We start from the raw sequence: 27,874 nt of genomic DNA, 5'->3' as shown, positions 1-27,874 counted from the left end.
CCTGACCAACATGGAGAAACCCTATCTCTACTAAAAATACAAAATTAGCCAGGTGTGGTGGTGCATGCTTGTAGTCCCAGCTACTCGGGAGGCTGAAGCAGGAGAATCACTTGAACCCGGGAGGCAGAGGTTGCGGTGAGCTGAGATCGTGCCATTGCACTCCAGCCTGGGCAACAAGAGTGAGACTTCGTCTCAAAAAAAAAAAAAAAAAAAGAGCATTTGTATATTCTCCACCCGGACTCATCTGTGTCAACATTTTACTCTACATGCTTCATTACTCGTGCATAGACTTGTTTCTTCTCTCTCTCTGTCTGTGTGTGTGTTTTCTAAATCATTGGAGGATTGCATACATCACGGCCTTTACCTTTAAATACTTCGTTATATGTTTCATAACAATATGGAGAAGTATTCTCTCTTGTAACCACAGTAAATTTAACATTGATACAGAACTTTAGCAATAAGATTAATATTTTTCCTATGATAGGCTATCTCCCTTCAGAGTCTGTCACTTACCTGTTTCCTTTTTTCCTCCCACTCCCTAGCCTTCTGCTGTTTACCCTCATTCTCTCTACTTGTTTTTGCTCTTTTGTTTTGAGGTCTTTCGGTTTATAATTATTTGGATATTCCTGAAGCTTAAAACACAGACATACACTTAGAGGTAAAAAATTTACCAGATCCTGCTTTGGAAGAAGTCTCTAGTTCCTTTGATTTTCCAAAAAAGCAGTGGCACTGTTGAGTCTTTGACCTTGCTTTCAAATAATACATTTTATGAATATGTTTCTGAAGGTTTACCAACTTTTTTTCTTTTCTCTCTTTTTCTACTCTGGTTTATAGTTTGAAAAAGTACCAGAAGGTCCTATCCCTCCATCTACACCGAAGTTTGCATATGGAAAGGTCACTTTGGAAAAGGTAAGAAAAAAAAATAACAGAAACTTTGAAAGTGAGAGATGGGAGTGAGAAAGTGGAATTTAGTAGCAGTGAGTGAAAGTGCTGTGCTGGAGGAATTGGTTCGTTATTTTTCTGCGAATTTGTTTTCTGCAAGCCTAATGGGGTAAATGATGTTTCTGGGAAAATGGGGAGAGAGAGGTGAGAAGATACTCATGCCTGTTGACAGGATGAGCAGATGAGACATGGGTGGGAGTAGTAGGCATTCTTGGATCATTTGGGTCATCTTGGTTCCTTTATCAGTGGTTTAAACAGTGTCAAGTGCCTTTGTGGAAATAACATGCCACCTCATTTTTATGGCTGCCAAGGCTCTTTGTCGTATTTACCTTTTTTAGGAGTTCCCCAAAATCACAAGCATTTTGATAGATCTCTGCCCTAAATTATATACTTCCCTCCATCTCAAAGTCATGTCCTAATTTTTATGGTCTGTGGTTTATACGTTAAATGGGGACACTGGGGGAAAAGCTAGAAATCAATCATAAATAGGAGTTAAGGGCAATGTATTCTAGGAAAAGCGAAAAAGAAGAGAGGTTTTACTTAATAGTCAGAGGAGTGACATAGCCAAAGTCAATTTGTTTTGACCATCTGTGTCTTCAGGTTTTCCCCTTTTATAATCCCTAACTCCTACATGTATTAACTCACAAGAAAAAAAAAAAAAAAGAACCGTTACCTATTTCTTAAGAATCTCGATATCCTAAAATAGTATCATAAGTTTTTATCTTCAAGCAAAATGCCAAACATGATTATGTAATTTTTCCATCCAAGAAGCCCTTTGACATGGTTGGTTGGTTGAGTTCTTATAACATTTTCCACCTAGTGTCAGATACCTGTGCTACATTCTACAAAGAATGTGGTCTTTCTGTCTGATAAGGATCTTTCTTTAGATTAATCAGTCTTCAGTCACTCTTGTAAAGGGAGCACCTTCTACTTGTTCATTGCTACAGCTACTTAAGGAAAACTTTGGTTTGTTTGTTTCAGAGCCATGACAAATCTATTTTTATGCAACAGAAAATAGCTCCAAATGTTCAAAACAACAACATTGCTAAAACCAAGCTAGCTTATTACCAAAAGCACATTCTGTTTACCGTGAAGGAAAATTGTGTGAGCAGAAATGACTTTTTATTTTTAAATAAATATATACAGTTGAAGATAGCAAATCAGCATATAACTGAATTAAGTTTATGTAGAACACAGTTATATAGAAAATAAGTTTTTACCGTGAGTTGAATTTCTTAGTGTTCAGGTGGGAAAACACCCATATGAGTAGCTGGCTTGATGAAATTGTAAATCAGAGTTTTTTCCTTGATGCTGCACATCAGCAAGGTAACCATGGGAAGTGTTTATGAAATTCCTAACTGGGCTGGGCATGGTGGCTCACGCCTGTAATCCCAGTACTTTGGGAGGCCGAGGCGGGAGGATCACCTGAGGTCAGGAGTTCAAGACCAGCCTGGCCAACATAGTGAAACCCCGTCTCTACTAAAAATACAAAAATTAGCCAGGCATGGTGACACATGCTTGCTCAGGAGGTTGAGGCAGGAGAATCACTTGAACCTGGGAGGAGGAGGTTACAGTGAGCCAAGATTACGCCACTGCACTCCAGCCTACCAGCCTGGGTGACAGAGTGAGACTCTCTCAAAAAAAAAAAAAAAAAAAAAGAAATCCTAACCAGTATTATAGTCATGGAAAATCCTGGGGTTTGGAGCCAAATCTAACTACAAATCCTGGCTCTGTCATTACTCAAGTGGACTTCTGTGAGTCTCCACAACACAGGGACAGTAGTACCTGCCTCACAGGGTAGCTGTGAGTATTCAGTGAGCTAGTGCATGTAAAACACTGTATCTCATCTGGAGTGTGTAGACAGGCAATGACTGGTAGCTGTTATTATTATTGTTGTTATTGCATCAGAATAAGTATCCTGGGTTGCAAGAATACACAATCCTTTGCATTGAATATAATAAATACTTACCAGGCATTTACTATGTTCTGGGCATTGGGGCTGAGAATGGAACATATCTTATCCTTAAGGAGCTGACAGTCTGGTGAGGAAGACAAAGATGAGCAACTGAAAAGTGATACAGGCATGGAAGATATGCCACACACAAGTTCAGAGGATGGTGAAGTAACTAGGAAGTATTAAATATTAAGGTGATATAATAATAGCATGTCTAATCTTAGTTGAATGTAATTGGCCTCTGGTTACTACTTTTACTTCTTAGTTGTTTTACTCGGGGGTGTTCAGAGAGGGTTTATAAGGAGGCAGCATCTGAGCCTTCGTTTTCATTCATTTTAGGAGTCTTTTATAGGTCTCTGAGCAGGTTGGACTTCCGAATAGGTATGTTTGAAACCTTTTTAAGACTACTATCATTCATAGTTTTCATCAGGAGTTAGGGAGTAGATGGAGAGGACTGAAGGAGACTGGGAAGCAATACTGAGTGGAATTTGAATGATTTAGGTTTATTTAGGGGTTTGGTCAAACCCACTGATGTCTTTGATAATTAGGGAATGACTCTGTAACCTGATGACCAGTGAGGGGTGCAGTGTGTGAATGCTGCTTTTGTTTCTTTTCAGTTAAAGACAGTGGGAGCAGCTCTGGACATTCTGTGTCCCTCTGGGCCCATCAAAAGCCTTTATCCCTTGACATTTATCCAGGTGAAACAGGTAGGCCTTCAAAGGTAATGCCTCACCTTTTTTCTACTTGCAAAAGTGTGCTTTCTGCACTGCCTTGCAGTGCCCATTCTGAATTCAGGGGCCAAAATGGTAAGCAAATGCATCAGATCCCAGGTAAATGAACCATGAATTTCCAGGCTCTCTTTAGCTTGAAGTGCTGCATGGTGGGCTGATCATGCCTATATTTTTTGCCCCACTTCTTCTCACTCATACAGGAGGTAGCCCAACCTGCTTCAACATAATTCTGTACAAGTTATAAATTGAGTTCACTGACCAATCTAATTAATCTTTATTACTAGGCATCAGTGGAAGATCACTGTTTTAATACTCAAAACAGACAGTTTAATTATTTGTCTGTTCTTAGTTCAATGGCATAAGGACTGTGTTTTTTGGTAGACTAGGTTCTTTGAGATTCTTTTTCCTGCTTTTGAAGAGAACAGAGCACATCTTTTTTTTTTTTCAGTGTTTGTATATGTGTATGTGTTTGATCTCCAGACACTGCCTCATCTTTATTTTTTTAAAGTTTTTCCCAGCATTTTGTTTTGGAAAATTTTAAATCCAAAAAAAGTTGCAAGAATAGTACAATAAACACCCATATGCTTTTTACCTAGATTCACCAATTGTTAACAGTGCTTTAATTGCCTTTTTCTCTCTGTGTATGTAGTCAACTGCTTTTCTTTTTCTAACCATTTGAGTTATCAGCACCATGTCACTCCACAGCATACATCTTTTAAGAAAAAGAACATTATCCTGCAGAACCACAATACAATGATCACACATGAGAAATTTAATATTGAGGCAATCCTATTATCTAATATAAATTCTATAGTCAAGTGTCCCTGGTCATTGCAATAACGTCCTTTACAGCTTAATCTTTTCTCAATCCAGTTTCCAATCCATAATCACACATTGCCTTTAATTATATTCTCCTTAGTCTTCTTCCGTCTGAAACTGTTCCTAAGTCTCTCTCTCATGACATGGACATTTTTGAAAAGGTCAGGGTGTTTGTAGACTTTGCCTCACTAATTAGATTCAGTAAGACATTTTGGACATGAACACAACAAAGGTGATATGTCCTTCTCAGGGAATGATAGCAGGATGCCCGTGAGACCAGCTTGTCCCTTAACTGCAATGTTAAGCTTCATCACTTAGGATCTCAGCCCCATGTTTTGAAATGGAAGGTTATCCACGTCCTCCTTTCTGATTTTCTGTGGCAACCACCTTCTGGAAGGAGTCTGAACAGTAAGGCAAAATAATAACAGCATATCTAATCTTAGTTTAGTGAAGTTTGCTGTCAGTTCCTGTTTTTACACCTGTGATTTTATTCCAACAATTCTATTTTGCAATAAAATGAATAATTAAGTCCCCCCACCACACACACATTCACTGTTTCATGAACGTTGTATAGGGTACTCTGCAGTCCTAGCACCCACATCTATAAATGGAACTTACCTGCACTTAGCAGAGCTGTTGAGCACTTCAGACAATGATCCCAGAGCACGTGTAGCCTGGGGAGGGAGTTCCAGGTTACTATATGAACACGTGCAGCCATTGTTCTTTCTCAGACCCCTTCTGCTTTCTGATCTTTGGCCAAGGTAGTGCTCTCAGATTGGGTGGGGCTTCCTGGGCCCTGGCTCTTTCAGATCTGGGGCAAGTCCACAGAATATCTATTTCCAGCAAAAAACCCCAAAGGGCACAGACTTCAGGGAGTGGGGCTCAGCCTACTGTCTCTGCAGGGATCCCCTGAGCCTCAGCCACACCTGCCTGGGGAGCATCACAGCTTCTACCCCTCCTTCTGGAAGCCCTTGACAAAGCTTTCCTCAGCCCTTGAGGAAACTTACCACTTTAGCTAGTTTTCAAAATAAGTAAATAAATGAACCAGAAGGAGATGGAGAAGTGGAGTCTGGGCGGGAAGTGTTCTTGCGCTAGAAGGTTTGTGTGGTCTTAGCAGCATTTCTTGTGCTCAGCTCATTCCTGCAACACAGGAAGGTGGATTAATGCTCTCCTCAGCTCCTCCCAGTCACCTTTCCACTTGCCTGAAGTTTACTTTCTTTCTTTCTGGGCCCTAGAAGTAGGGAACCTTTTCTCTGTTCCATGCTGGATCTCTATTTGCATTCTCTTCCATAACTGGATTTATGTCCCAGCTCAGCCCTGCTAATAATGTCCACAGCAGGAAGTAAATAAGCAAAGTCAATAACTATAATTCTGTGGATTATTATGTCAATAACTATAATCTGTGAATAATTCCGTTACTGCTGAGGCTGATTGTTTGAGGCTTTCCTTTTGGACCAGGGATGTCAGCATCTAAAAATATTTTCTGACTTAGTGGTTGGTTACAATCTAGTCTCTTAACTGTTTCTTTCCCCCGTTCCTCCACTTAAAACAGTTCTGATGGACTTTGTTGTTATTATTATTATTATTAGAGATGAGGTCTTGCTATGTTGCCCGGACTAGCCTCAAACTCCTGGGCTCAAGAGATCCTCCCCAAGTAGCTGAGACTACAGGTGCATGCCACTGCACCCAGCTCATTGCCTTTTGTTTTGTATGTTAAAGGAGATTTAGCCCATGAACTTGGAGACAGTTTTGCTGAGCAGAACTTCATCTCTTGGCTTTGCTGTTTGTTTGCCTTGTTTTTTTGTTGGTTTTACTTAGTTTTGTTTTTGGAGCTAACATCCATAACTTTTGCTATGTATGATATAATCCTCTGTATGACCCTGGGCAAGTGACTTAACCCATTCAGGGTCCAGGTTCCTCTTATGGGAAAGGGTTGCTTGATAAGACACTGTTCATGGTTCCTTGCAGTTTACTATTATGATAGATATTCGATGACCTAAAAATGTAAACCAGTTTCCTTTTTCAAATTTAATTTTTTCGGGAGGTGGAGGAAGATTTTCATTCCTTATGGCTTGCGAAACATCGCTTTCATACATGTCTAGGGTAACCAAGTTCTCTAAATGAATGGCAATAGTGATGTATTTTTCTTAAATCCTTTTCTAACCAGCATTATGGGTTTGTGCTGTACCGGACAACACTTCCTCAAGATTGCAGCAACCCAGCACCTCTCTCTTCACCCCTCAATGGAGTCCACGATCGAGCATATGTTGCTGTGGATGGGGTAAGAATCGTCTCTGAACTGTGCGTTTTGTCCCAGTGAGGGTGGGGATGAGCAGCCAGCACTTGTTAACACAGCATTTGGGGTCTTTGCTCACCTTTTCAACCTCAGGCTCTACCCATCATCTTTTTTTTTTTTTTTTTTTTTTTTTTTTTTGAGACAGGGTTTTGCTCTGTTGCCCAGCCTGGAGTGCAGTGGTGCGATCACAGCTCACTGCAGCCTCAACCTCCCAGGCTCAAGTGATCCTGCTACCTCGGCCTCCCAAGTAGCTGAGACTACAGGGGTGCACCACCATGCCTGGCTAATGTTTTGATTTTTTTGTAGAGACAGGGTCCCACTATGTTGCCCAGGCTGGTCTTGAACTCCTGAGCTCAAGTGATCCTCCTGCCTCAGGCTCCCAAATTGCTGGGATTACAGGCATGAGCCACCACGCTGGGCTCCACCCCTCTTCTTGGTGACCCTTAGCTGTGCCTCTTGGTTGCTGTGAGGCCTCATGCATGTGCCATTTGCTGAAATCCACCCTACCCACCATCTTAACCCAGAGGGCTGTGCTTGATGCCACACCCTCTCAGAAGCCTTCGGGGTCTCCCCAGCCAAGGCCGCCCTTCTGTGACTGATGTTGCCTGTGCTTTCTTTGCTCCTTAAGGGTGGGGTCCATTTCCAATTCAATTTTGTACCTGCCACTGTACAAAGTTTGTTGAACTTCGTGCCTTTATCCTGCATGAGAAATTATATTCTGAAGGACTGCTCGTGACAACTATTACTGAAATGCACAAAAAACCGTGTTTCATAACAAAAGCAGATGCATTTCAGGACTTCCAGTCCTCTCACCGAAATGGTCACAGGAAGGAACACAGGAAAAGATTTTCTTCACCAAGAAAATTTGTTCAGAAGATTTTAAAATATTTCCCATTCTCTTGTAATCAACAGCTTTCATTTCAGTGGGAGCAGATTACTAAGACATTCTGCTCTATTGATGGTGACTGTTTCTTCGCTTCTAACTTGGGTGTTGTCTTAGTGAATTATGATCATTGTAAGGTCAATTTTTAAAGTCTAACCTTTTAAAAAGTTAGGAATATGTTGTTGATAAAATACCTGTTGTTTTTCCTCATTCTGTTGTATAATTTTCGTGGTTAATGCATCATGTCAAGTATTTTGAGGTGAGAATACTCCACCTAACTTCTCTGATTTTATCTCTTTTGTCTGATTTTGTCTTATCTCTCCATGTTGTTCAGAAGCAATTTTTTGTGAGTGACTTTTGTGCTGTCAGAACACGAAGCAGCTCCTCTAGTAAGAATCCTCCCCTGGAATTTTCCACTAAAAGTAGTTGGCAGTAAAACATTCCAGGGCAAAGGAAACCAGCTTAGACCGTTCCGTGCTCTGAGCTGTGTCTGGCAGTTTTCCTGTTTAGGAAGCAGTGACTGGGGGATCTTTCCGACCTGGCCGGTAACTTGGGCTAAGATGCTATCAAAGCATTTCTTTCCAAGTCTGGTGACACTTCAAGGCAAGAAAATGAGTGCTAAATTAACTGAGCATGCTGCCTCTCCTTGCTGACCTTCTTACCCTCAATTCAATTGTCATTTGGTCTTCAACCCCACAGATCCCCCAGGGAGTCCTTGAGCGAAACAATGTGATCACTCTGAACATAACAGGGAAAGCTGGAGCCACGCTGGACCTTCTGGTAGAGAACATGGGACGTGTGAACTATGGCGCATATATCAACGATTTTAAGGTAGGACAAACCACACTGTCAAGACTAAGGTTTAAGGGGTGACAACTTAGAAGTTGAAGCCCAGTACAGTGGCTCACACCTGTAATCTCAGCACTTTGGGAAGCCAAGGCAGGAGGATCACTTGAGGCCAGGAGTTCAAGACCAGCCTGGGTAAAATAGTGAGACCTCTACAAAGAATTAAAAACTTAGCCAGGTGTGGTGACGTGCACCTGTGGTCTCAGCTACTCAGGAGGCTGAGGCAGGAGAATTGCTTGAGTCCAGAAGTTGGAGATTAAAATGACCTATGATCATGCCACTGCACTCTAGTCTGGGTGACAAAGTGAGACCTTGTCTCAAAAAAAAGAAGTAGTTGAGCTATTTTGAAGAGCTGTTTTCCTCTGTAGGTGATGAGAAAGTTGAGCTTTGCAAACAGAACCTTTCCCCTGTGTTTGAGTTTGGTCATCCTATAGAAAGAAACAGAAGGAGGAAGCCCCTCCACCATGCTTTTCCTCTGCTTTAAAAGACCACCAAGCTCACTGAAGGCACTCCTTTGCCAGTAAAGCCAGCTGAGCCTCTGTTCTGCCCTGTTTTATGGGTTTGGATGGTTAGTCCGTGGCAAACTCTTCACCTGTAGGAAGCCTCTTCCCTTGGGGCACTGGCTCTCACCTCTGTTGATTACTCCTGTGTCCAGATGTGTAGCCCAAATAAGTTTTTCTAACACATATTTTTAGAGCATTATTCAGCAAGCATTTGTTAAGCTCCCACTCCGCGAGATGCCCCACCAGGTGCTTTGGGGAATGCAAAGGTGTCAAGAGACAGGCTTCTCTCAGGGAGCTCAACCTCCGCGAGAGGAGAGAATGCCTTATCAAGGGAACGATGGCACCACCCAGGCTAGGGCAGGACAGGTGTCTGGGGCTATTTCCTGACCCTCTTGAGATCAGGCAATTACATCTTAGGGAACTTAGGGAATAGCTGTGTGCAGGCCACCTTTGCCTCCAGTATAAATGTCTCTCTCATAGTTTTTGTGCTCAGGGTGGACTTCATGGCCTCCTGCCTGGCTCTCACAGGCCACACTGACCCATGGGAGTGACTCGACTCTGTTGTGTAGTCTCTGGGTCCCCAGTACCTGTCAAAGAGCCTGACATACAGCCACCTGGTTAATATTTATCAAATTATTAAATGGGCAATCGAGACTTGGTATCTGGGATTCCACTGGGAATGGGGAAGTTCCCTACATACAAGCCAGGGAAGGGGAAGTTAGCTGAGCCTTGACAGCCCAGCCCTGGCCTGTGTGGAACAAATAGAGCAGCTTCTGAATTCAGGTCTGAGGTTTGCCATCGTCATCATTACCTTCCTATCCTCTTAAGGTATCACAGTATTCTCATGTATGTTATCTCACTTGGCCCTCATAACAGGTGAGTGACTCGGGTGTCGTCCTCCCTGTGACAATGGCTGAGGTGCTCAAGGCCAATATTTGCTCCTGGCTGCATCCGTCATACCTGCTCCATCCGCAGTGGAATGACTATTCCTTTGTATCCCACACTCACTCATTCCTTCTGTCCCCAGATTCCATCTTGAGACAGGATCTTGCTGTCACCCAGCCTGGAGCGCAGTGGCACAATCTCGGCTTACTGCAACCTCTGTCTCCTGGGCTCAAGCAATCCTCCCTTCTCAGCCTCCCAAGTAGTTGGGACTATACGTGCATGCCCCCACACTAGGCCAATTTCTGTATGTTTTGTAGAGACTGGATCCCTTTTTGTTTTGAGATGGAGTGTCGCTCTGACACCCAGGCTGGAGTACAGTGGCGCGATCTCAGCTCACTGCAACCTCCACCTGTCAGGTTCAAGCGATTCTCATGCCTCAGCCTCCTGAGTATCTGGGATTACAGGCACCTGCCACCACACCCAGCTAACTTTTGTATTTTTAGTAAAGATGGGGTTTCATCATGTTGGCCAGGTTGGTCTTGAACTCCTAACCTCAAGTGATCTGCTGCCTTGGCCTCTCAAAGTGCTGGGATTACAGGCATGAGCCACTGCGCCTGGCGCATCTTTCTTGGTGCCCATCTTTCTCTATTCTAGCAGTGGCTCTCAGCCAAACTCTGAAAATTTGGGAATTTGGGATCAATCACTCTAGCAACTCAATGCCCTTTCTGTAGAAGCAGAAACTCTGGGCCTTTTATAGAGACATCATGACCTGCAAAGGAGAAAGCTATAGTTTGGGGAATATATCTCTTCCCAAGGATTTGTAATTCAACCTCCAGTTAGATCTGTGTTACTTCGATGTACACATATTTCGAGGTTCATTTCCTGTTGGTGTTTTGTATCCCGGTTTGCTTTTCCCATTTCCCTGGAATGCAGAGACATGTGAAGCCTTTTTCCTTCCCTCCCCAGCTCACTGTGCTCTGTTTCTGCTTTGCAGGGTTTGGTTTCTAACCTGACTCTCAGTTCCAATATCCTCACGGACTGGACGATCTTTCCACTGGACACTGAGGATGCAGTGCGCAGCCACCTGGGGGGCTGGGGACACTGTGACAGTGGCCACCATGATGAAGCCTGGGCCCACAACTCATCCAACTACACGCTCCCGGCCTTTTATATGGGGAACTTCTCCATTCCCAGTGGGATCCCAGACTTGCCCCAGGACACCTTTATCCAGTTTCCTGGATGGACCAAGGTACGTGTCTTCATGGGAAGGGTTTGAATTCAGGCCTAAACTTTTGGTTGGTAGTGTCTGAGAAAGAATCACAAAGAGCTGTTAGTGAGATATCGTGTGATGGTTTTGAGTGTGGCGTTTCGGACATTCTTCAGGAGGAGGATTGTGGCAGATCTTCAGGGATTCAGTGGCCAGCTCGGAGGTGCTGCCATCTGCCCCCTTGTCATTGGCTTCCTGTAGTGAATGACCATCCTGCCTCCTCCAAGAAGAATCATGACCCCTTTTGATGCTGATTATAGGGGTGCTTTCTCTTTATCTTGAGGACAATCCAGTCAAGACAAAGAGGTGGATCCCTCTGGGAGAGTCTGTCTGGTTTTCATTTATGCCAAGCCCAGTGCTCCCAGAATATCCCCACCTGCATCCAGCCCCACACCCCTGGGGCTTCTATCATAAGCTGTCTGCTTCTCCACTCTTCCTCATCCATTTCACTTCCCAGTCACTCCGCCTTGTCGTTTGAAGACATTGGCATATCTTCCTTCACCGCCTTCTCCTCTCCCTCATGCCCTGTTTTCATCCTAGATCACCTTACCATCACTCATTCTACACACTTCTCATTCTGTGGCCACTATGTGCCCAAGGTGTGTGCCGGGCACTAAGGATACAATCATGAATAAAACCAAACATGGTCCTTTCCCTCATGGAACTTTCAGTCTAGTGGGGGAGGCAGACTCATATTAAAAAGTAAAACCATAGCTGTGATGGATGCTAAGAAGGGCTATGGGGTTGATAATAATTGGTGCATTTTGCCTTGTCAGGGAGGTCAGGGAAGCCTTCCCTAAGATAGTGATGCTTGTCAGAGATATGAAGGATGAGTAAGAATTAGCATGGCAAGAAGAGAAGAAAGCATGTTCCTGGGAGAGGTAACAGCTTGTGCAAAGGCCATGGGGTTGGAGGGGAAAATGTCAAGTGTGGAAAGTAGGTAGAGACTAGATTGGGACAGGCCTTATAGGCCACGTTAAAGTTTTGTCTTTGTGTTGAGAGCCATTGAAGCAGGAGAGTGACATGATAAGACTGTGATCTGACAAGCTCCTCTGACCCCATTGTGCAGAATGGTTTGGGTAAGGACACTTATGGATTCGAGGAAACCATCTAGGAGGCTGGACCATAGTCTCATTGAGAAACTGGGATGGTGGTATCTAAGATGGAGATGACATCAACTATTTGAGAGATGTTCGAAGTTGGATCAATAAATTGTGACAATGGATTGGACAGGAGGGTTTGGGGAGAGGGATATGTCTCGGATGACTCAGGTCTCAAGCTTGCAGCTGGGCAGAATGGTACCATTTGCTGAAAGAAGCAGCTTCATAAGGGGACTTAGGCTTAGAAAGGGGGGTCATGAGTTTGAATTTAGACCAATTGTGTTTGAAAAGCTGCCTTAGTCTATTTGGGCTGCTATAACAAAATACCATAAGCTGGGTGGCTTATAAACAACAGGCATTTATTTCTCACAGTTCTGGAGGCTAGGAAGTCTTCAAGATCAGGGCACCAGTAGATTTGCTGTCTGGTGAGAGTCTACTTCATCATAGATAGCACCCTCTATGTCCTTACATGGCTGAAGGGGCAAAGGAGCTCTCTTTTATGAGGACACTAATTTCATTCATGAGGGCTCCACCTTCATGACCTAATCACCTCCCAAAGGGGGCCCCACCTCCTAACCCATCACATGGGGGCTAGAATTTTAACAGATGAGTTTTGGGTGGACACAAACATTCAGACCATAGCAGAGGCCTTGGAGAATGGCTGGGAAAGACAGTATTGGAGGAGGGTTGTTGGATCTATAGGCTGGGAATTCAGGGCAGGGATCTGGGCCAGGAATGTATGTAGAAGATCATTGTTGTATAGATTATTGTTGAAAACATGGGCTGGATGAGGTCTCTCAAGGAGAGAGGATGCAGAGGGAAGAAAAGAGGACCTAAGGCTGATGTTTGAGGGACAAAAACATGATGAAGAGTGAAGAGGAGAGACCAAACAAGTAGGAAGAAAACCAGCATTTATGCTGCCAAGAGGACAAATAAGATAAAGACAGAAGCACTTCGGTGGTTTTAGAAGCAAGGAGGCCCTTGGGAATCAGTAAGCCTTGTTCCAGTGGAGTGAAGCATCTCCCAGCCAGATTGCATTCTATAGAGAAGACCAGGGTAAGGAATACGAACAGGAATACTTGAATATAAACATTCTTTTTGAGAAATTTAATTCTGAAGAAGAGGAGAAAATTATGTTAATAGCTGGAGGAGGAGAAGGCAAAAGATGTACATGGTGTGTGTTTAATAAAATGCCCTTTTATTTATTTATGTGTTGCTTGTTTAAAATTTATTGAAATGTATTTTCATTATTCTGCTTGAAATATTTTCTTTTTTTTTTTTTTTTTTTTTTTTTGAGATGGACTCTGTCACCTAGGCTGGAGTACAGTGGTGTGATCTCTGCTCACTGCAACCTCCGCCTCCCGGGCTCAAGCAATTCTCCTGCCTCAGCCTCCAGAGTAGCAGGGACTACAGGCACACACCACCACTCCTGGCTAATTTTTTTTATTATTTTTATTTTATTTTTTATTTTTTGTTTTTTTTTATTTTTATTGGAGACGGGGTTTCATCATGTTGGCCAGGCTGATCTCGGACTCCTGACCTCAAATGAAGTCTCAAAAAGTGCTAGGATAGACATCTGAATTCATTCCAACTTATAGTTATTATAGTTATTATAATACTGCTGTAAACACTTGCATGTAAGTTTTTATGTGAACTTGGCCTCGAAAAGTGCTAGGATTACAAGTGTGAGCCACCACAGCCAGCCTGTTAGAAATATTTTCTACTTTCCCATATGATTTCTTCTTTGAACCATAGATTATTAAAAAGTATGTTTTACTGGGCGTGGTGGCTCATGCCTGTAAATCCCAGCACTTTGGGAGGCCGAGACGGGTGGATCACCTGAGGCCAGGAGTTCAAGACCAGCCTGGGCAACATGGCAGAACCCCATTTCTACTAAAAATACAAAAATTAGCCAGGCGTGGTGGTGAGTAACTGTAATCTCAGCTACTTGGGAGACTGAGGTGGGAGAATCTCTCGAACCTGGAAGGCAGAGGCTGCAGTGAGCCAAGAGCATGCCACTGCACTCCAGCCTGGGTGACAAAGCAAGACTGTGTCTCAAAAACAAAACAAAAACAAACAAACAAAAAAAGTATGCTGTTTAATTTCCACATATTTTGGGTTTGTAAAAATATCTTGTAATTATTAATTTGTAACTTAATTCCTCTATAAAACTTCTAAAATTTCTCTCTAGGGAGAGAAATCTCCATGATCTTGGGTTAGGCAAAGACTTCTTAGATTTGACACCTAAGGCATTATCCTTAAAGAACAAAAATTGATAAATTGGACTTTATCAGAATTAAAAATATTTGTTCTTCAAAAAGCATTATTAGGAAAATGAGAATCCAAGCCACAAACTGGGAGAAAAATAATTTTCAAATCATATATCTAACAAAGGACTTATATCTAGAATATGTAAAGAATTCTTACAATTCAATAATAGACAAACAGCCCAGTCACAAAATGAGCAAAGAACTTGAATAGACATTTTACCAAAGAAGGCATAAGATGGCTAAGTACATTTGCATTTGTATACCTTCTTTGGTAAAATGTCTATTATAAACTAAAATTAGTGGCTGATTAATGTTCAACATTATTAATCATTTGGGAAATGCAAGTCAAAACCAAAATGAAATACTACTTCACACTCACCAGGATGGCTAAATAGTAAGAAGGACAATAGGCAATGTTGGAAAGGACATGGGGGAAAGGGAATCTTCCCACATTGCTGGTAGAAAGATAAGAAGGTACATTTGGGAGCATAGTTTGGCAGTTTCTTCAAGGGCTAAACATAGATTACCATAGAACCCAGCAATTCCGCTCCTAGGTATATACACAAGAGAAAGGAAAACATGTTCACATAAAAACTTACATGCAAGTGTTTATAGCAGTATTATAATAACTAAGTTGGAATTAATTCAGATGTCTATCACCTGACAAGTGGAGAAAGCATGTATATCCATACGATTCCTCAATAAAAAGGAATGGAGTACTGATAACATGCCACAATCCAGATGAATTGGAAAAATATTATGCTAAGTAAAATAAGCCAAAACTAAAAGGCTATGTATTGTATGACTCCATTTATATGAAATGTTCAGAAAAGGCAAATCCATAGAGACAGTAGTTTACTGGTTGCCTAGGGCTGAGGGTGGGAATGGAGAGTGACTGTTAAGTGGGCATGGGGTTTCTTTTGGAGCTGATGGATATGCTCTGAAACTAACTTGAATGATGGCTGCACAGTCTTCTTAAATGTATTTAGACTTGTTTTATGGCCCAGCACAGGCATATATCTTGCTGAACATACCTTTGGAATTTTAGGCTTTAATATCCTCTCTCTGGCTGCATGTTTCTATGCACCAAACTCTCATGCCTACCAACCTTGCTCTTAAATCTTTTTTTTTTATTTTTTTGAGACAGAGTCTTGCTCTTGTCACCCAGGCTGGAGTGCAATGGCACAATCTCGGCTCACTGCAACCTCCGCCTCCTGGGTTCAAGTGATCCTCCTGTCTCAGCCTCTCGAGTAGCTGGGATTACAGGCACCCCCCACCACACTTGGCTGATTTTTGTGTTTTTAGTAGAGATGGGGTTTCACTGTGTTGGCCAGGCTGGTCTTGAACTCCTGACCTCATGGTCCGCCTGCCTTGGCCTCCCAAAGTGCTGGGATTACAGGCATGAACCACTGCACCCGGCCTTAAATCTTATTAATGACCTGAAACATTCCACCATTAAGGCTGCAGTTCTTCCTCTACCAAGCCTAGGCCTTACCACAATCTTTTTTATTTATTTATTTATTTATTTATTTATTTTTTAAGATGGAGTTTCGTTCTTGTTGCCCAGGCTGGAGTACAGTGGCACAATCTTGGCTCACTGCAACCTCCGCCTCCCAGGTTCAAGCGATTCTCCTGCCTCAGCCTCCCATGTAGCTGGGATTACAGGCATGCACCACCACGCCTGGCTAATTTTGTATTTTTAGTAGAGACGTGGTTTCTCCATGTTGGTCAGGCCAGTCTCAAACTCCCGACGTCAGGTGATCTGCCCGCCTCGGCCTCCCAGAGTGCTGGGATTACAGGCATGAACCACTGCGCCCGGCCACCACGATCTTTTTTTAAGAGTCATCAGTCCACCTGCCCCCTTGCCCCTTTGGCCTTCTACTCTGCCTCCTTCATTCCTCCTCCATGTAGAATGGATCCACTACTGGTGTCTCTGCTGGTTCACCAGTCACTGAGCACAGCTAAGGGACTTCTCAGCGCATTCATCGTGGCTACCATCCCCTCATTGTTGCCAGCCTCCAGAAGCCCTCAGATTTGCCCAGCAGTCCTTGGTCTCTCTCTGCTCCTTTCCCCCATTGGCCTTTTCAACCTTCACCACCCTCCTTAAGCCACCTGACTCTCCACCCTCTCCACTGAAGACCTCATCCTCCTTGACTGCTATCAGGTGTAACTCCTTTGTTCCCTCAGCTTCCTGTCAGACTTATCTCTCTGCCTCCCACCTCATTTCCTGCCCAGTGGTATCTAGGAGGAAGTCTGAATTCTGAATCTCCTCCCCACCTTCTTCCTTCAGGGCAAGACCCTGTTCTCATATTTCCTCTACCTGCATTTTGTCAGGCTCTCCATCTTTCTGCCGAGTCCCATTTTTCAGCCAAAAAGTGGTAACTAGGAGCTCTAGGACCTAAACACAAAGAAAGCCCTCCCTGGATCTTCCCCCTTTAGCTAGCAAGTTCTTGTTCCCTCGATCCCCTTTTTCTCCCCTCCTAATGCAGTAGAGACCAATGGAAAAGTGTGGGATGTGTTGGAGGTCAGAGGGAGGTTCATCTTGGCCAAGTCTTAAAGGTGTCACACGCAAGAGTTACTGACCCAGGCGTTCTGCTCAACGCTTTATAGACACTATCTCCGTAGCCATCGAAAGAGGCACCTGTGGTAGATGGATCATTATCTCCAGTTTGCAGATGAGTAGCTGGAGGCTTAGATAGCTAAGTAACTTGTACGAGGTACAGAAGTGCTCAGTGGCACATCTACCTGAGCCCCAGCCGTGTCTTGAAGGCCCATGTGAAAAAGCAGGCAGCATTGAGAACCGGTGAGGAACTCATACTCATTATCTAGGCTGGGGCTCTTTATTTATTTGGTCAGTCTGATGAATGCTCTGCATCTCCAGGCTTGAAAGTACATCTCCACACAGTATTTGTGAATGTGTCAAAGGGTTCAGACCCCCAAAAGCCCGTCTAATCCATATGTCCACTCAAACACTTGTACACAACTGTTCATTGCACCATTATCCATAATTGCCAAAGGTGGAAACAGCCCAAATGTCCATCAGCTGAGGAATGAATAAACGAAATGTAGTACATCCATACAATGGAATATGATTCAGCAATAAAAAGAAATGAAGTATTGATACATGTTACAACATGGAAGAATTTTGAAAACATTAGGCTAATGAAAGATGCCAGTCACAAAGGACTGTATGTTGCATGATTCCATTTACATGAAATGTCCGGAACAGGCAAATTCACATAGACAGGAAGATCTGTGATTGCCTAGAGCAGGGAAAAGAGAGTGTTGGTTGGATGGGAAGAGAATGTTAAAGGGTACAGGGCTTCTTAACGGAGTGGTGAAATGTTCTATAATTGACTTTGGTAATGGTTGTGCAGCTCTGTAGTATACTAAAGACTGCTGAATTGTATGGTATATGAATTCTATGTCAATAAAGTGCCACACACAAGGCCCATCCAAGAAGTTTGTGGACTTTGGACTGAATGCGTGTGAAGGTCCAAGGGTACACACACATCCTACCTAACACAGAACCAATGTGGTTTCTGTTTTCTGGTGCACAGTGGTCCCTGCTGCTGGGGACAGTCCCAGGCCAGCTCTGGGGCTTCTAAATGATCAGCCACCTCAGAACAGGCAGATCCCACTCCCACACTGAGTGCTAAGCTCTGACATTTGAAAGAATGAGCACGTTAGCACATGGTTTGAATGCAGGGAGCTGGCAGTTGCGGTGTGGGGTTGGACAAAATGATCCCTGAAGCCCCAGCTGTTTCTAAGGCTGTGCACTAACCCCCACATCCTTCATCAGGAGAGGCCCTTGTCAAAGGCCCTGGCACAGGACTCTATGCTCTTCCTATTCATTTTACTGTAAAGAAACTACCTTGATTTAGAGAGCAAAGTCACTGATAAGGGCGATTCATAAGATTAAAAAATCACTTTTGTTTACACTGGCTTTACTTGAGTCGGATGTGGCTTTCTGGTTAATGCCAGATGTGAATGAATATCAACTGAGACTTCAGTAGAAAGGGGTCAGGCATGTTCTGCTCTGTCCAGCAGACACAGGGCAATGCTTTGACCTCACTGAGTTCTTATCTGACTGGAAAGTCCATTAGATAGGAAGCGTTCTTCTCCAGTGCTTTCCACAATATGTCCTGTATGCCAGTGGTCCCCAACCTTGTTGGTATCAGGGACTAGTTTCGTGGAAGACACTGTTTCCATGGACTGTGTGGTCAGGGGTGGGGGGGGTGGGAATGGTTTTGGGATGAAACTGTTCCACCTCAGATCATCAGGCATTAGTTAGATTCTCATAAGGAGTGCATAGCCTATATCCCTCGCGTGCGCAGTTCGCAATAGGGTTCCTGCTCCTATGAGAATCTGATGCTGCTGCCGATCTGACAGGAGATGGCGCTCAGGCAGTAATGCTCGCTCACCTCTCACTGTGCGGCCCGGTTCCTAACAGGCCGCGGACCAGTCTGTGGCCTGGGGTTTGGGGACCCCTGCTATATGCCAAACCTGAAATGTCATGTTCTGCCACTGCAGCAGTGCTTGTGCTATTTATCTCTCTTTAAGCTGGGTGTGGATAAGTCTCCTGTCAATATCCTATGCAGCCTTCCAGCCTTTAACATTTTGTGGTAGGTTTAGGTGCATGACAGAGCATGGTAGTGAGTGGGCTAGTGTCCATTTTTCCTTAACCAAAATTATGCTTTGAAGAGTCAAGAATCAAAATAGAATACTGATGAAAAGTAATTCTGTATTTTAAAGATAAATTGTCCCACCTTCAAGATGTAAAATAACTATGAAATAAAACAATGTATAATAAACGGTTGAAAGAAATTCCTTCTTTTAACTGTTTGTTGCATCTTGCTTTTGAAATTTCCTGGCCGACGCGATGGCTCACACCTGTAATCCTAGCCCTTTGGGAGACCGAGGTGGTAGGATCACTTGAGCTCAGGGGTTTGAGACCAGCCTAGGCAACTTAATAAGACCTCATCTCTACAAAAAAAATTTTTGAATTAGCTGGGCTTGGTGGCATGCACCTGTAGTCCCAGCTACTTGGTGGGAGATGGGAGGATTGCTTGAGCCCAGCAAATCAAGGCTGCACTGAGACATGATTATGCCAGAAAAGAGTATGTAAAACTTTTAAAACCTTATCAGTGTTAGTCACTTGGTCTCAATCCATTTGGAGAGACAGAGGTATAGAAAGAGCCCAAGAGGATTATAAGAGTCTGTAAGAGATATGTAAACCATGCAGTTGGGCCTTGGAGAGGAAGAAATTATAAGTGCTTAAGATTGCTGGGAAAGGTCTGGTCTTCCTAGTGGGAAGGATATTTTGTGCAGAGAGATTGATATTTTTCAAGGGAATAGTATAGTAAGAAATATATTTGGTCTTTGTCCCTGGTTCCAGGGCCCTAAAACCCTTGGAATTTTCTGAGTGGTAGGAGTGTCTTTTGTTATTCGTAACTAGCCTCTTTCAATCCCACCTGGGTTTATGCTAATGAGGCGACTTAGGATGGAGCCCCTAGATAACTATAGGATAGTTACAAGGGCATGATGGCACCTGCAGTCCCAGCTACTTGGTGAAAGGTGGGGGGATTGCTTCTCCTGACTTGCGTGCCCAAACTTCTCCTGGTTTTCTTCCCTCTCTTTGCTCCTTCTCAGGCTTCTCTGTCAGCTTCTATGTTGCAGTCCTCAGGACTTGGTCCTGGGCTCTCTTCTTACACTTTTGGGGATTGTCCTCACAGATGTGCTGGACATGCTTACATTTCCTTTTCCAGCTCAGCTCTTACAAGGCTCTGGAGCCCACCTTTGGGGGTCTCATAGGCACCTCCAGCCTGATAGGTATAAAACAGAACTCTCTCCCTGTTACCCCTGAAAGCTACTCTTCTGCTGGAGAAGTGGTCCAGAGAGAAGGAACAGAGCTGGACTTGAGTGTGACAGTAGGGAGGGAGGGCGGTCCAGCTTCAGGAAATAGTAATAGTACCAGCCACATCTGAGAGCTTACCATGTGCTGGCTATGGTACTGAGTGCTCACAGGTGTCTTCTCACCCAGCTGTTCTCAGCAATCCTGAGAAAGGCACAGACATGGCTGAGGAAGCCCCAGTGGGATTTGGTGATTGATCAGTGAAAGTGGAACTGACTAAGTAGTGGATGGCTCTACTATTTTTAAATTGAGTTTTTAAACGTCACTCACTTTCCTGAAAAGTAGCATGCTTAGGCACCTTCTGACCATGGAGATGTGTATCAGTTAGCTTCTGCTGCATAACGAGCCACCCAAAACTTAGTGGATTAAAACGACAACAGTTTATTTAGTTCACGATTTTGAGTATTGGCAGACCAAGTGGTGGTTTTGCTGGTCTCAGCTGGGCATGACCACCTGGGTGTTAGCCATCTGTCAGCTGAGGCAACAGAGAAGATGAGACCATCTCTCTTTCATCATCCAGCAAGCTAGCCTAGGCTTGTTCACATGACTAGCAGGGTTCACACGACTGAGCAGGGTTCAAAGAAAGAATGCAAATGTGCAAGGCTCCTTAAGGCCAAAGTCAGGATTCACATGTCGCTTCTTCCACGTTGTTTGGCCAAAATATGTCACTAGACCAGCCAGATCCAAGGAATGGAGAAACATGTTCTACCCCTTTTTTTTTTTTGAAATGGAGTCTCACTCTGTTGCCCAAGCTGGAGTGCAGCGACATGATCTCAGCTCATTGCAACCTCCGCCTCCCAGGTTCAAGCGATTCTCCTGCCTCAGCCTCCTGAGTAGCTGGGATTACAGGTGCACACCACCATACCTGGCTGATTTTTGTATTTTTAGTAGAGATGGGGTTTCACCATGTAGGCCAGGCTGGTCTGGAACTCCTGACCTCAGGTGATCCACCCACCTTGGCCTCCCAAAGTGCTGGGATTACAGGAGTGAGCCACCATGCCCAGACAGATTCTACTTCTTGATAGAGGGACCCACTAATAATTGGGGCCATCTTTTCAATATCCCACAGGTCTTAACACTATTGGACCCTACTTTCATCCTAAATTTGATGTGCTTGTTAAACTTCTTTTTTGTCTAATTTGCAGTTATGCTTACCTCCTACAAGACCTACTATTTCCGTCTAATTCACTGTTTTCAGTTGCACAAGTCCCGTGAACTTTGAAACTAGACCATCAGACTACTCTCAACAAATATTATGTTAATTTAGCAACAAAACTTGTTAGAACTTTTGTAAATGGGTAAATAGGCTAGAAGTGAAAGAAGGTCTTCTTCAATTTTTAGGTTGTGAACTTTATAACAAATATGACATGAGGCAGTAGTTTTTGCTTATCAGTTCCTAGCTTGGTTCCAGATACGTGAGGTGGTTTGACGACTGTTGTTAGGTAAGCTATTGTATTAAAAAGGTCTAGCTATAGTGGAACTGTTGGAAGTTGAGAAGGAAAAAGAATTTTTATTTGGGATTTGATGAGAAGTGACTTATCTTTTATGCTGTTATTTTATGCATTTGATGGCTTCAGTTCTATTTGGACCTGTCCCAAAATATGGAGAAACCATAAAGTTATTTAACTTTATTACTTTAAGACTGAGGAGGAAGCAAAAAAGTGTGATTTGCGTCAGCTGCAGAGCCTTTTGGGGTTCTGAAGGAAGGGGAGAATTAATCTTCTGTGTATTTCATTGAGATCTATTTAACCTCTTATTTCTAAGCAAGCCTTGTAAGAGGCTTTTACCTTTTTTTCTTTTCAATTCTCCTCTTTTTCTTCTCTTTCTCCCAGGTAAGCATCACAGTGATTCATGAGTTCGGTGTGTGAGAGCCTTTAACCTTGGGAACTGGACCTTTGTCTTTCCCATTTTAAGTCCTGCAAGTGTCTAAATGTTTTCTTTCAGAGTGTGACAAAGGCAGCATTCACCCTGAGCTTATTGTTGCTTTTAAAGGAGCTCCCAAAAAATTTTGGAAAATTTTAAACTACAACTTAAAACAGTAGTGAGACCAGGCACAGAGGCTCACACCTGTAATCCCAACATTTTGGGAGGTGAAAGCAGGAGGATCACTTGAGGCCAGGAGTTTGAGACAAGCCTAGGCAACATAGTGAGATTCTATGTCTATTTTTAAAAATAGTTTTTAAGTTAGCTGGCCATGATGGCTAACAACAACACGTGCATACCTCCCCCCGATAGTTTCACACCTATAGTCCCAGCTACTCGAGAGGCTGACACAGGAGGATCGCTTAAGCCCAAGAATTCGAGGCTGCAATGGACTATGATAGTGCGGCTGCAGTCTAGTCTGAATGACAGCGTGAGACCCTGCCTCATAAGGAAGGAAGGAAGGATGGAAGGAAGGAAGGAAGGGAGGGAGGGAGGGAGGAAGGGAGGGAGACTTTTGTTTTAAATTCCATTTATCCAGATAGTTTAAAACAGACAGACAAACACATGTATCTGTCTGATCAACAAAAAAGTAGGTCAGGCATTTCCAGGAACCTCACATTTATGAAACTATTATTATTGCCTTAGTGATTACAGCAAAGGGTGGAGAGTCTGCCAGGGTCAAGCCGTGGTCAGAGAAAGTCACTTTGTCATGGAACTGTTTTAACTGAGACTGCCTTAGGAAGCCCCAGAAACCACTGCTTGGTCCCCATGGGGCTGACTTCATTAAGAGTGTATCTACTTTTAGATCATATTCAGCAACACGTGCATACCTCCCCACCAAAAATAATTGCAAAAGCATAACTTTTTAAGAGAAACAAAAATCAATGTATATATTTTTTAAATAGAATTTTTAAAGGTAAATTATATTAAAGTGTTTTTCATTGGTTCTAATCAAGGAGGGAAGGCAAATGTTTTTCTTTTAGTGAACAATATTCTTTAAAACTCTTAAACTGGGAGCAGAGGAACGTGAAGAATTCTTTCAGAAGGGCTTCATGTCACCTCTTCAACGAATCTTTTCTTGGCAGAATTATCAACAAGTAGCAGCAGCCATGAGTGCTACTAAGTGTATATTGAATATCACTCTCCTGCGTGCGGAGAATCTCGCCTCAAACAAAATGGACAAAGACTTTCCCTTCCTAGAGCCTGTGTTATAGCTGGAAATAGCTCATAAACTAGTCATCAAACAAAAGATATGAATTTCAAATCATGATAATAACTAGAAGAAAAAGAAAAAATGAAAGGATAGTGAGTGACTTGGAATGGAAAGCCCAGCATTAAGGAGGAGGGTGGTGGCCCTGCCTGCGTGATGAGAAGGCTTCGGGTTGAGGTGAGTAGTGTTTGCACGTGGGGACGAGCTGATGCCCAAGCAAAACTAACTGAAAGTAATTGGGGAGCTGTGTGTGGTGATGCACATCTGAAGATCCAGCTTCTCGGGAAGCTGAGGGAGGAGGATCGCTTGAGGGCAGGAGTTTGAGGCTGTATTGTGCCTGTGAATAGCGACTGGAGTCCAACCTTGGCAATGTAGCAAGATGTGAGAGTGAGAGAGAGAGAGAGAAGAGAGAAGAGAGGAAGGAGGAGAAGAGAAGAAGGAGAAGGAGAAGAGGAGAGGAGAAGAGAAGAAGGAGAAGGAGAAGAGGAGAGGAGAAGAGAAGAGAAGAGAAGAGAGAAAGGAAGAACAAGAAGGAGAAGAAAGAGAAGGAAAGAACGAAAAGTAGTGGAGAGTGGAGTGAGCAAGGGGGAGTGCGGCAGACACAAGGAGGAAAGGAGGAAGGTATGGGCTGTGGACCACAGGAAGGAGGTTCGAAACAGGAATGTGTGAAAAGAATCCTATTTTCACTTTGGCAGCTATGCAGAGCCTAGATTCTAGAGTTAATAAAGTCAAGAGACTGTGAGGAGGCTGCAGCAGTCTAAGACAACATTGATTTATGACTTGCTCTGGAAGTCAGGCTGTGAGGATAGAGAGAAATGGAAGACTGATGGTCTAATAATGAAGTCATTAGGATCTCACCATACCTTAGCTCTGTAGTCCAGTGCAGTAGCTTCTTGTATAATATTGTTGGGTTTTTTCTGTTTGTTTTGTTGTTGTTTTTTTTAACTGAGTCTTGCTCTATCACCTAGGCTGGAGTGCAGTGGTGCAGTCTCAGCTCACTGCAACCTCCACCTTCCAGGTTCAAGCGATTCCCCTGCCTCAGCCTCCCGAGTAGCTGGGATTACAGGCACCCACCACCATGCCTGGCTAATTTTTGTATTTTTAGTAGAGACAGGGTTTCACCATATTGACCAGGCTAGTCTCGAACTCCTGACCCCAAGTGATTTGCCCGCCTTGGCTTCCCAAAGTACTGGGATTACAGGCATGGGCCACCACACCTGGCCTTGTATAATATTCTTTACAAGAATGTTCATTTTTAACCACATATGGTTAAGTTTAAATTAATTAAATGTGAAAATTCAATTCCTCCTTCACACTTTTTTAAAAAATAGCTACTCTTTATAGTATCACTAAAGTTGGACACATGCATATCCCATGACCCAGCAATTCCATTCCTAGCATTCCCCTCCTGTAAGAAACATGTGCATGGCCAGGCGAGGTGGCTCATGCCTGTAATCCCAGCACTTTGGGAGGCTGATGGGGGAGGATCACTTGAGACCAGGAGTTTGAGACCAGCCTGGGCAACATGGCGAAACCTCATCTCTAAAAAAATACAAAAATTAGCCAGGCATGGTGGGGCATGCCCGTAGTCCCAGCTATGTGGGAGGCTAAGGTGGGAGGTTGACGCTACAGTGAGTCGTGATGGTGCCACTGCATTCTAGCCTGGGTGTCTGGAGTGAGATCTTGCCTCAAAAAGGAAAAAAGAAAAAGAAAAAGGCCAGGCATGGTGGCTCACGCCTGTAATCCCAACACTTTGGGAGGCCGAGGTGGGCGGATCTCTTGAGGCCAGGAGTTGGAGACCAGCCTGGGCAACATGGCAAAACCCCATCTCTACCAAAAATACAAAAATTAGCTGGGCATGGTGGTGCACGCCTGTATTCCCAGCTACTCAGAAGGCGGAGGAACAAGAAGCTCTTGAACTTGGGAGGTGGAGGCGGAGGCTGTAGCGAGCCAGGATTGCACCACTGCACGATAACCTCCCCAGAGCAATGGCTGCTGCTTCTCTCCACCCTCCCAATCTCAAGCAAGGGCCTCTTCTGACCAACGCTAACCCAGAACCATCCAGGGAAGGGGATCCAGGGAAAACAATTCCCAGCTTACCTACCAGGTGCACAGTCCACCCGGCATGTGAGGGCCCATCTCTTGGATGCTTATGAAATGGAACTTGAGGTTTGAGAAAGGACCAAACCTCCACTTTGTTCACCTGCGATTTGGTCAGGAGTTGGCTTGGCCTGTGTCCTGACCATAGCATGAAGCCTGTGTGGTGCGTGCCATTCCTTGGCTGCTGCTCGTAATGCCCTCCCACTTCTCTGTCTTCCCCCTTGACCGCAAAAGTAAAGTGCTACTGTTCTCTAATACTGCAAAAACAAGGCACCAGCAGATTTTAAGCTGATAAAAACCTGCTAAAGCTGTCATTGTATATACCTTTTAGGATGGAATGAGATAACATATCCCAGGGTAAAAACAAGAGTGAAATAGTTCTGAGAACTGTGAAACTGTCGTCCTCTTTCTAAATGACTTAATCCAACAGACAGGTGGTTTTTAATCACGGACCCCCTTCTTTTGTAGGCATGGGAACACCAACATCTTTTCACTTTAATCATGTAAGGAGTGCTACCGCTTACAGGCCACACACTGTTCCTTCATCATCATTGTCCCCAATGACTGGTATGAAAAATTGTGTTGAGACCTGCCCAAGGTCAGACAGCTAGTAAGTGGCAGGACACAGATACGAACCCAGGTAGGAAATTCAGAAGGATCTAAAGTAAAGCGGACACTTGGAGGCTGAAAAATACCCAAACGTAAGAAGACTGAGGAGCCCTGGGGTGAGCAGCAGAGTTGTGTTGCAGAACGTGATGAGGATTAGGGCTCAGCAGGTGTCAGCCATGGCTGGGCCTCCTCCAGGCTGTCTCCTAGGATATCTGGGCCATTGTAGGTCACAGTTTCTTTCCTGCCTCCCTCCCTTCTTCCATTCCTCTTTCCTCTTCCTTCTCCCTTTATGTTTTCCTTTCTTCTCCCAGATTTTCTCTTTCTTTTGCGTGTATGTGATCTCCCCATCTTCACTTTCTTTCTTTGTAATAGAATGGTCCATCTATTCAGCCAGCTGTTGATCCTAGCCTTTGAGCTTTGAGCAAATCTTTTTTTTTTTTTTTTTTTTTTTTTTTTTGAGACGGAGTCTTGCTCTGTCACTGCGCAAGGCTAGAGTGCAGTGGTGCAATCTCAGCTCACTGCAACCTCTGCCTCCCCGGGTTCAAGTGATTCTCTTGCCTCAGCCTCCTGAGTAGCTAGGATTACAGGCATGTGCCACCACACCTGGCTAATTTTTGTATTTTTAGTAGAGACGGGGTTTCACCATGTTGGCCAGGCTGGTCTCGAACTCCTGACCTCAGGTGATCTGCCTGCCTTGGCCTCCCAAAGTTCTGGGATTACAGGCGTGAGCCACTGCACTCAGCTCCTTTGAGCAAATTTTAGCACGTACAGAGAGGCTGTGTAGACAGACCTAAACACGGTCCCTGTTTTTTAGGAGTTTATCCTCCACTCTCAGTTCTGTTATGGGAAGCAGCTTCCCCTACTCACAGAAATTGTTTATGCAACCTATAGCATCACCTCTGCTCCTGAACCAAACATGGAGTCCACACCCTAACTCTGAGGGTGCCTGTAAGAGTCCTTAGAACATAGCAGTAATATAGACACCAAACTGGATGAACCTCTTCCTCTCCCTCACCCCAAACCCCCTATCCCTCTTGAGGGGTTGTTTTGGGGACCACTCCTGGTACCTGTCTGACCTCAGGATGCAGGCCCTGGAGTCCTCTGTTCCCTGTGTTCACCAGGTGTACAGCAGATAGTGAGGTCAAGACCTGCCTCTGGGAAAGGAGAACAAAGAAGGAAAAGATCTATTTAAGGAAGCAGTTCAGCAGTTGTCTTCTGTGTACAGAAAAGTCAGGGAGAGGCTGGTGTGTGGGTACGGGCAGCACCTGGGAACCAGGATGAAATTCAGAAATTTCCACACTGCTCTCTGGTACCAACATCTGTGGCCACTGAAGCCCGTCAGAGGGACCAAACCTGTATTTTCCTGAAGCAGGAGTGGGTCTTTGGGGCAAGTTTTTGTTGCCCCAAAGAAGGTGGATGGGGGCATCCACCTTCTTCCCACCTTGGCCAGTTATCCCAGCAAGAAGCTAAAACCAAGGCTGGCATGGGCCTGGCTGTCAGCCTCACCTTTCTGGGGGCATTTCTTTCCTCCATTGCTGCTGGCCTGCCCTACATCAGGGCCCCCACCTTCCTCAGGGCTTTCGGTGCATCTGGGGTTGATGGTTCTCTGTCTGTCTCTCTCC

General features: G+C 44.1%; 1 protein-coding gene across 10 annotated transcripts in view; it reads left to right on the top strand.

The window, feature by feature from the left end:
* GLB1 (galactosidase beta 1) overlaps nucleotides 1-27,874 on the top strand; it is a 140,011-nt gene that overhangs the window by 75,858 nt on the left and 36,279 nt on the right. For 9 of the 10 annotated variants that reach the window (XR_004670486.4, XM_055109605.3, XM_034956037.4 and 6 more), the window contains 5 exons: nucleotides 835-909; nucleotides 3,514-3,603; nucleotides 6,614-6,727; nucleotides 8,325-8,456; nucleotides 10,854-11,108. Coding sequence is in view for 9 of the 10 variants with exons in the window: in XM_055109605.3 (XP_054965580.1) it covers nucleotides 835-909; nucleotides 3,514-3,603; nucleotides 6,614-6,727; nucleotides 8,325-8,456; nucleotides 10,854-11,108 (666 nt within the window). In the remaining variant the exon portion in view is untranslated. Of the gene's footprint in view, nucleotides 1-834; nucleotides 910-3,513; nucleotides 3,604-6,613; nucleotides 6,728-8,324; nucleotides 8,457-10,853; nucleotides 11,109-23,418; nucleotides 27,871-27,874 lie in introns of those variants that run through there. The other variant, XM_034956034.3, reaches the window with a different exon arrangement.

The sequence above is a fragment of the Pan paniscus genome, chromosome 2, assembly GCF_029289425.2.
Source record: "Pan paniscus chromosome 2, NHGRI_mPanPan1-v2.0_pri, whole genome shotgun sequence".
In the NCBI taxonomy this organism is placed as follows: domain Eukaryota; kingdom Metazoa; phylum Chordata; class Mammalia; order Primates; family Hominidae; genus Pan; species Pan paniscus.
This window is presented reverse-complemented; position numbering and strand designations above follow the sequence as displayed.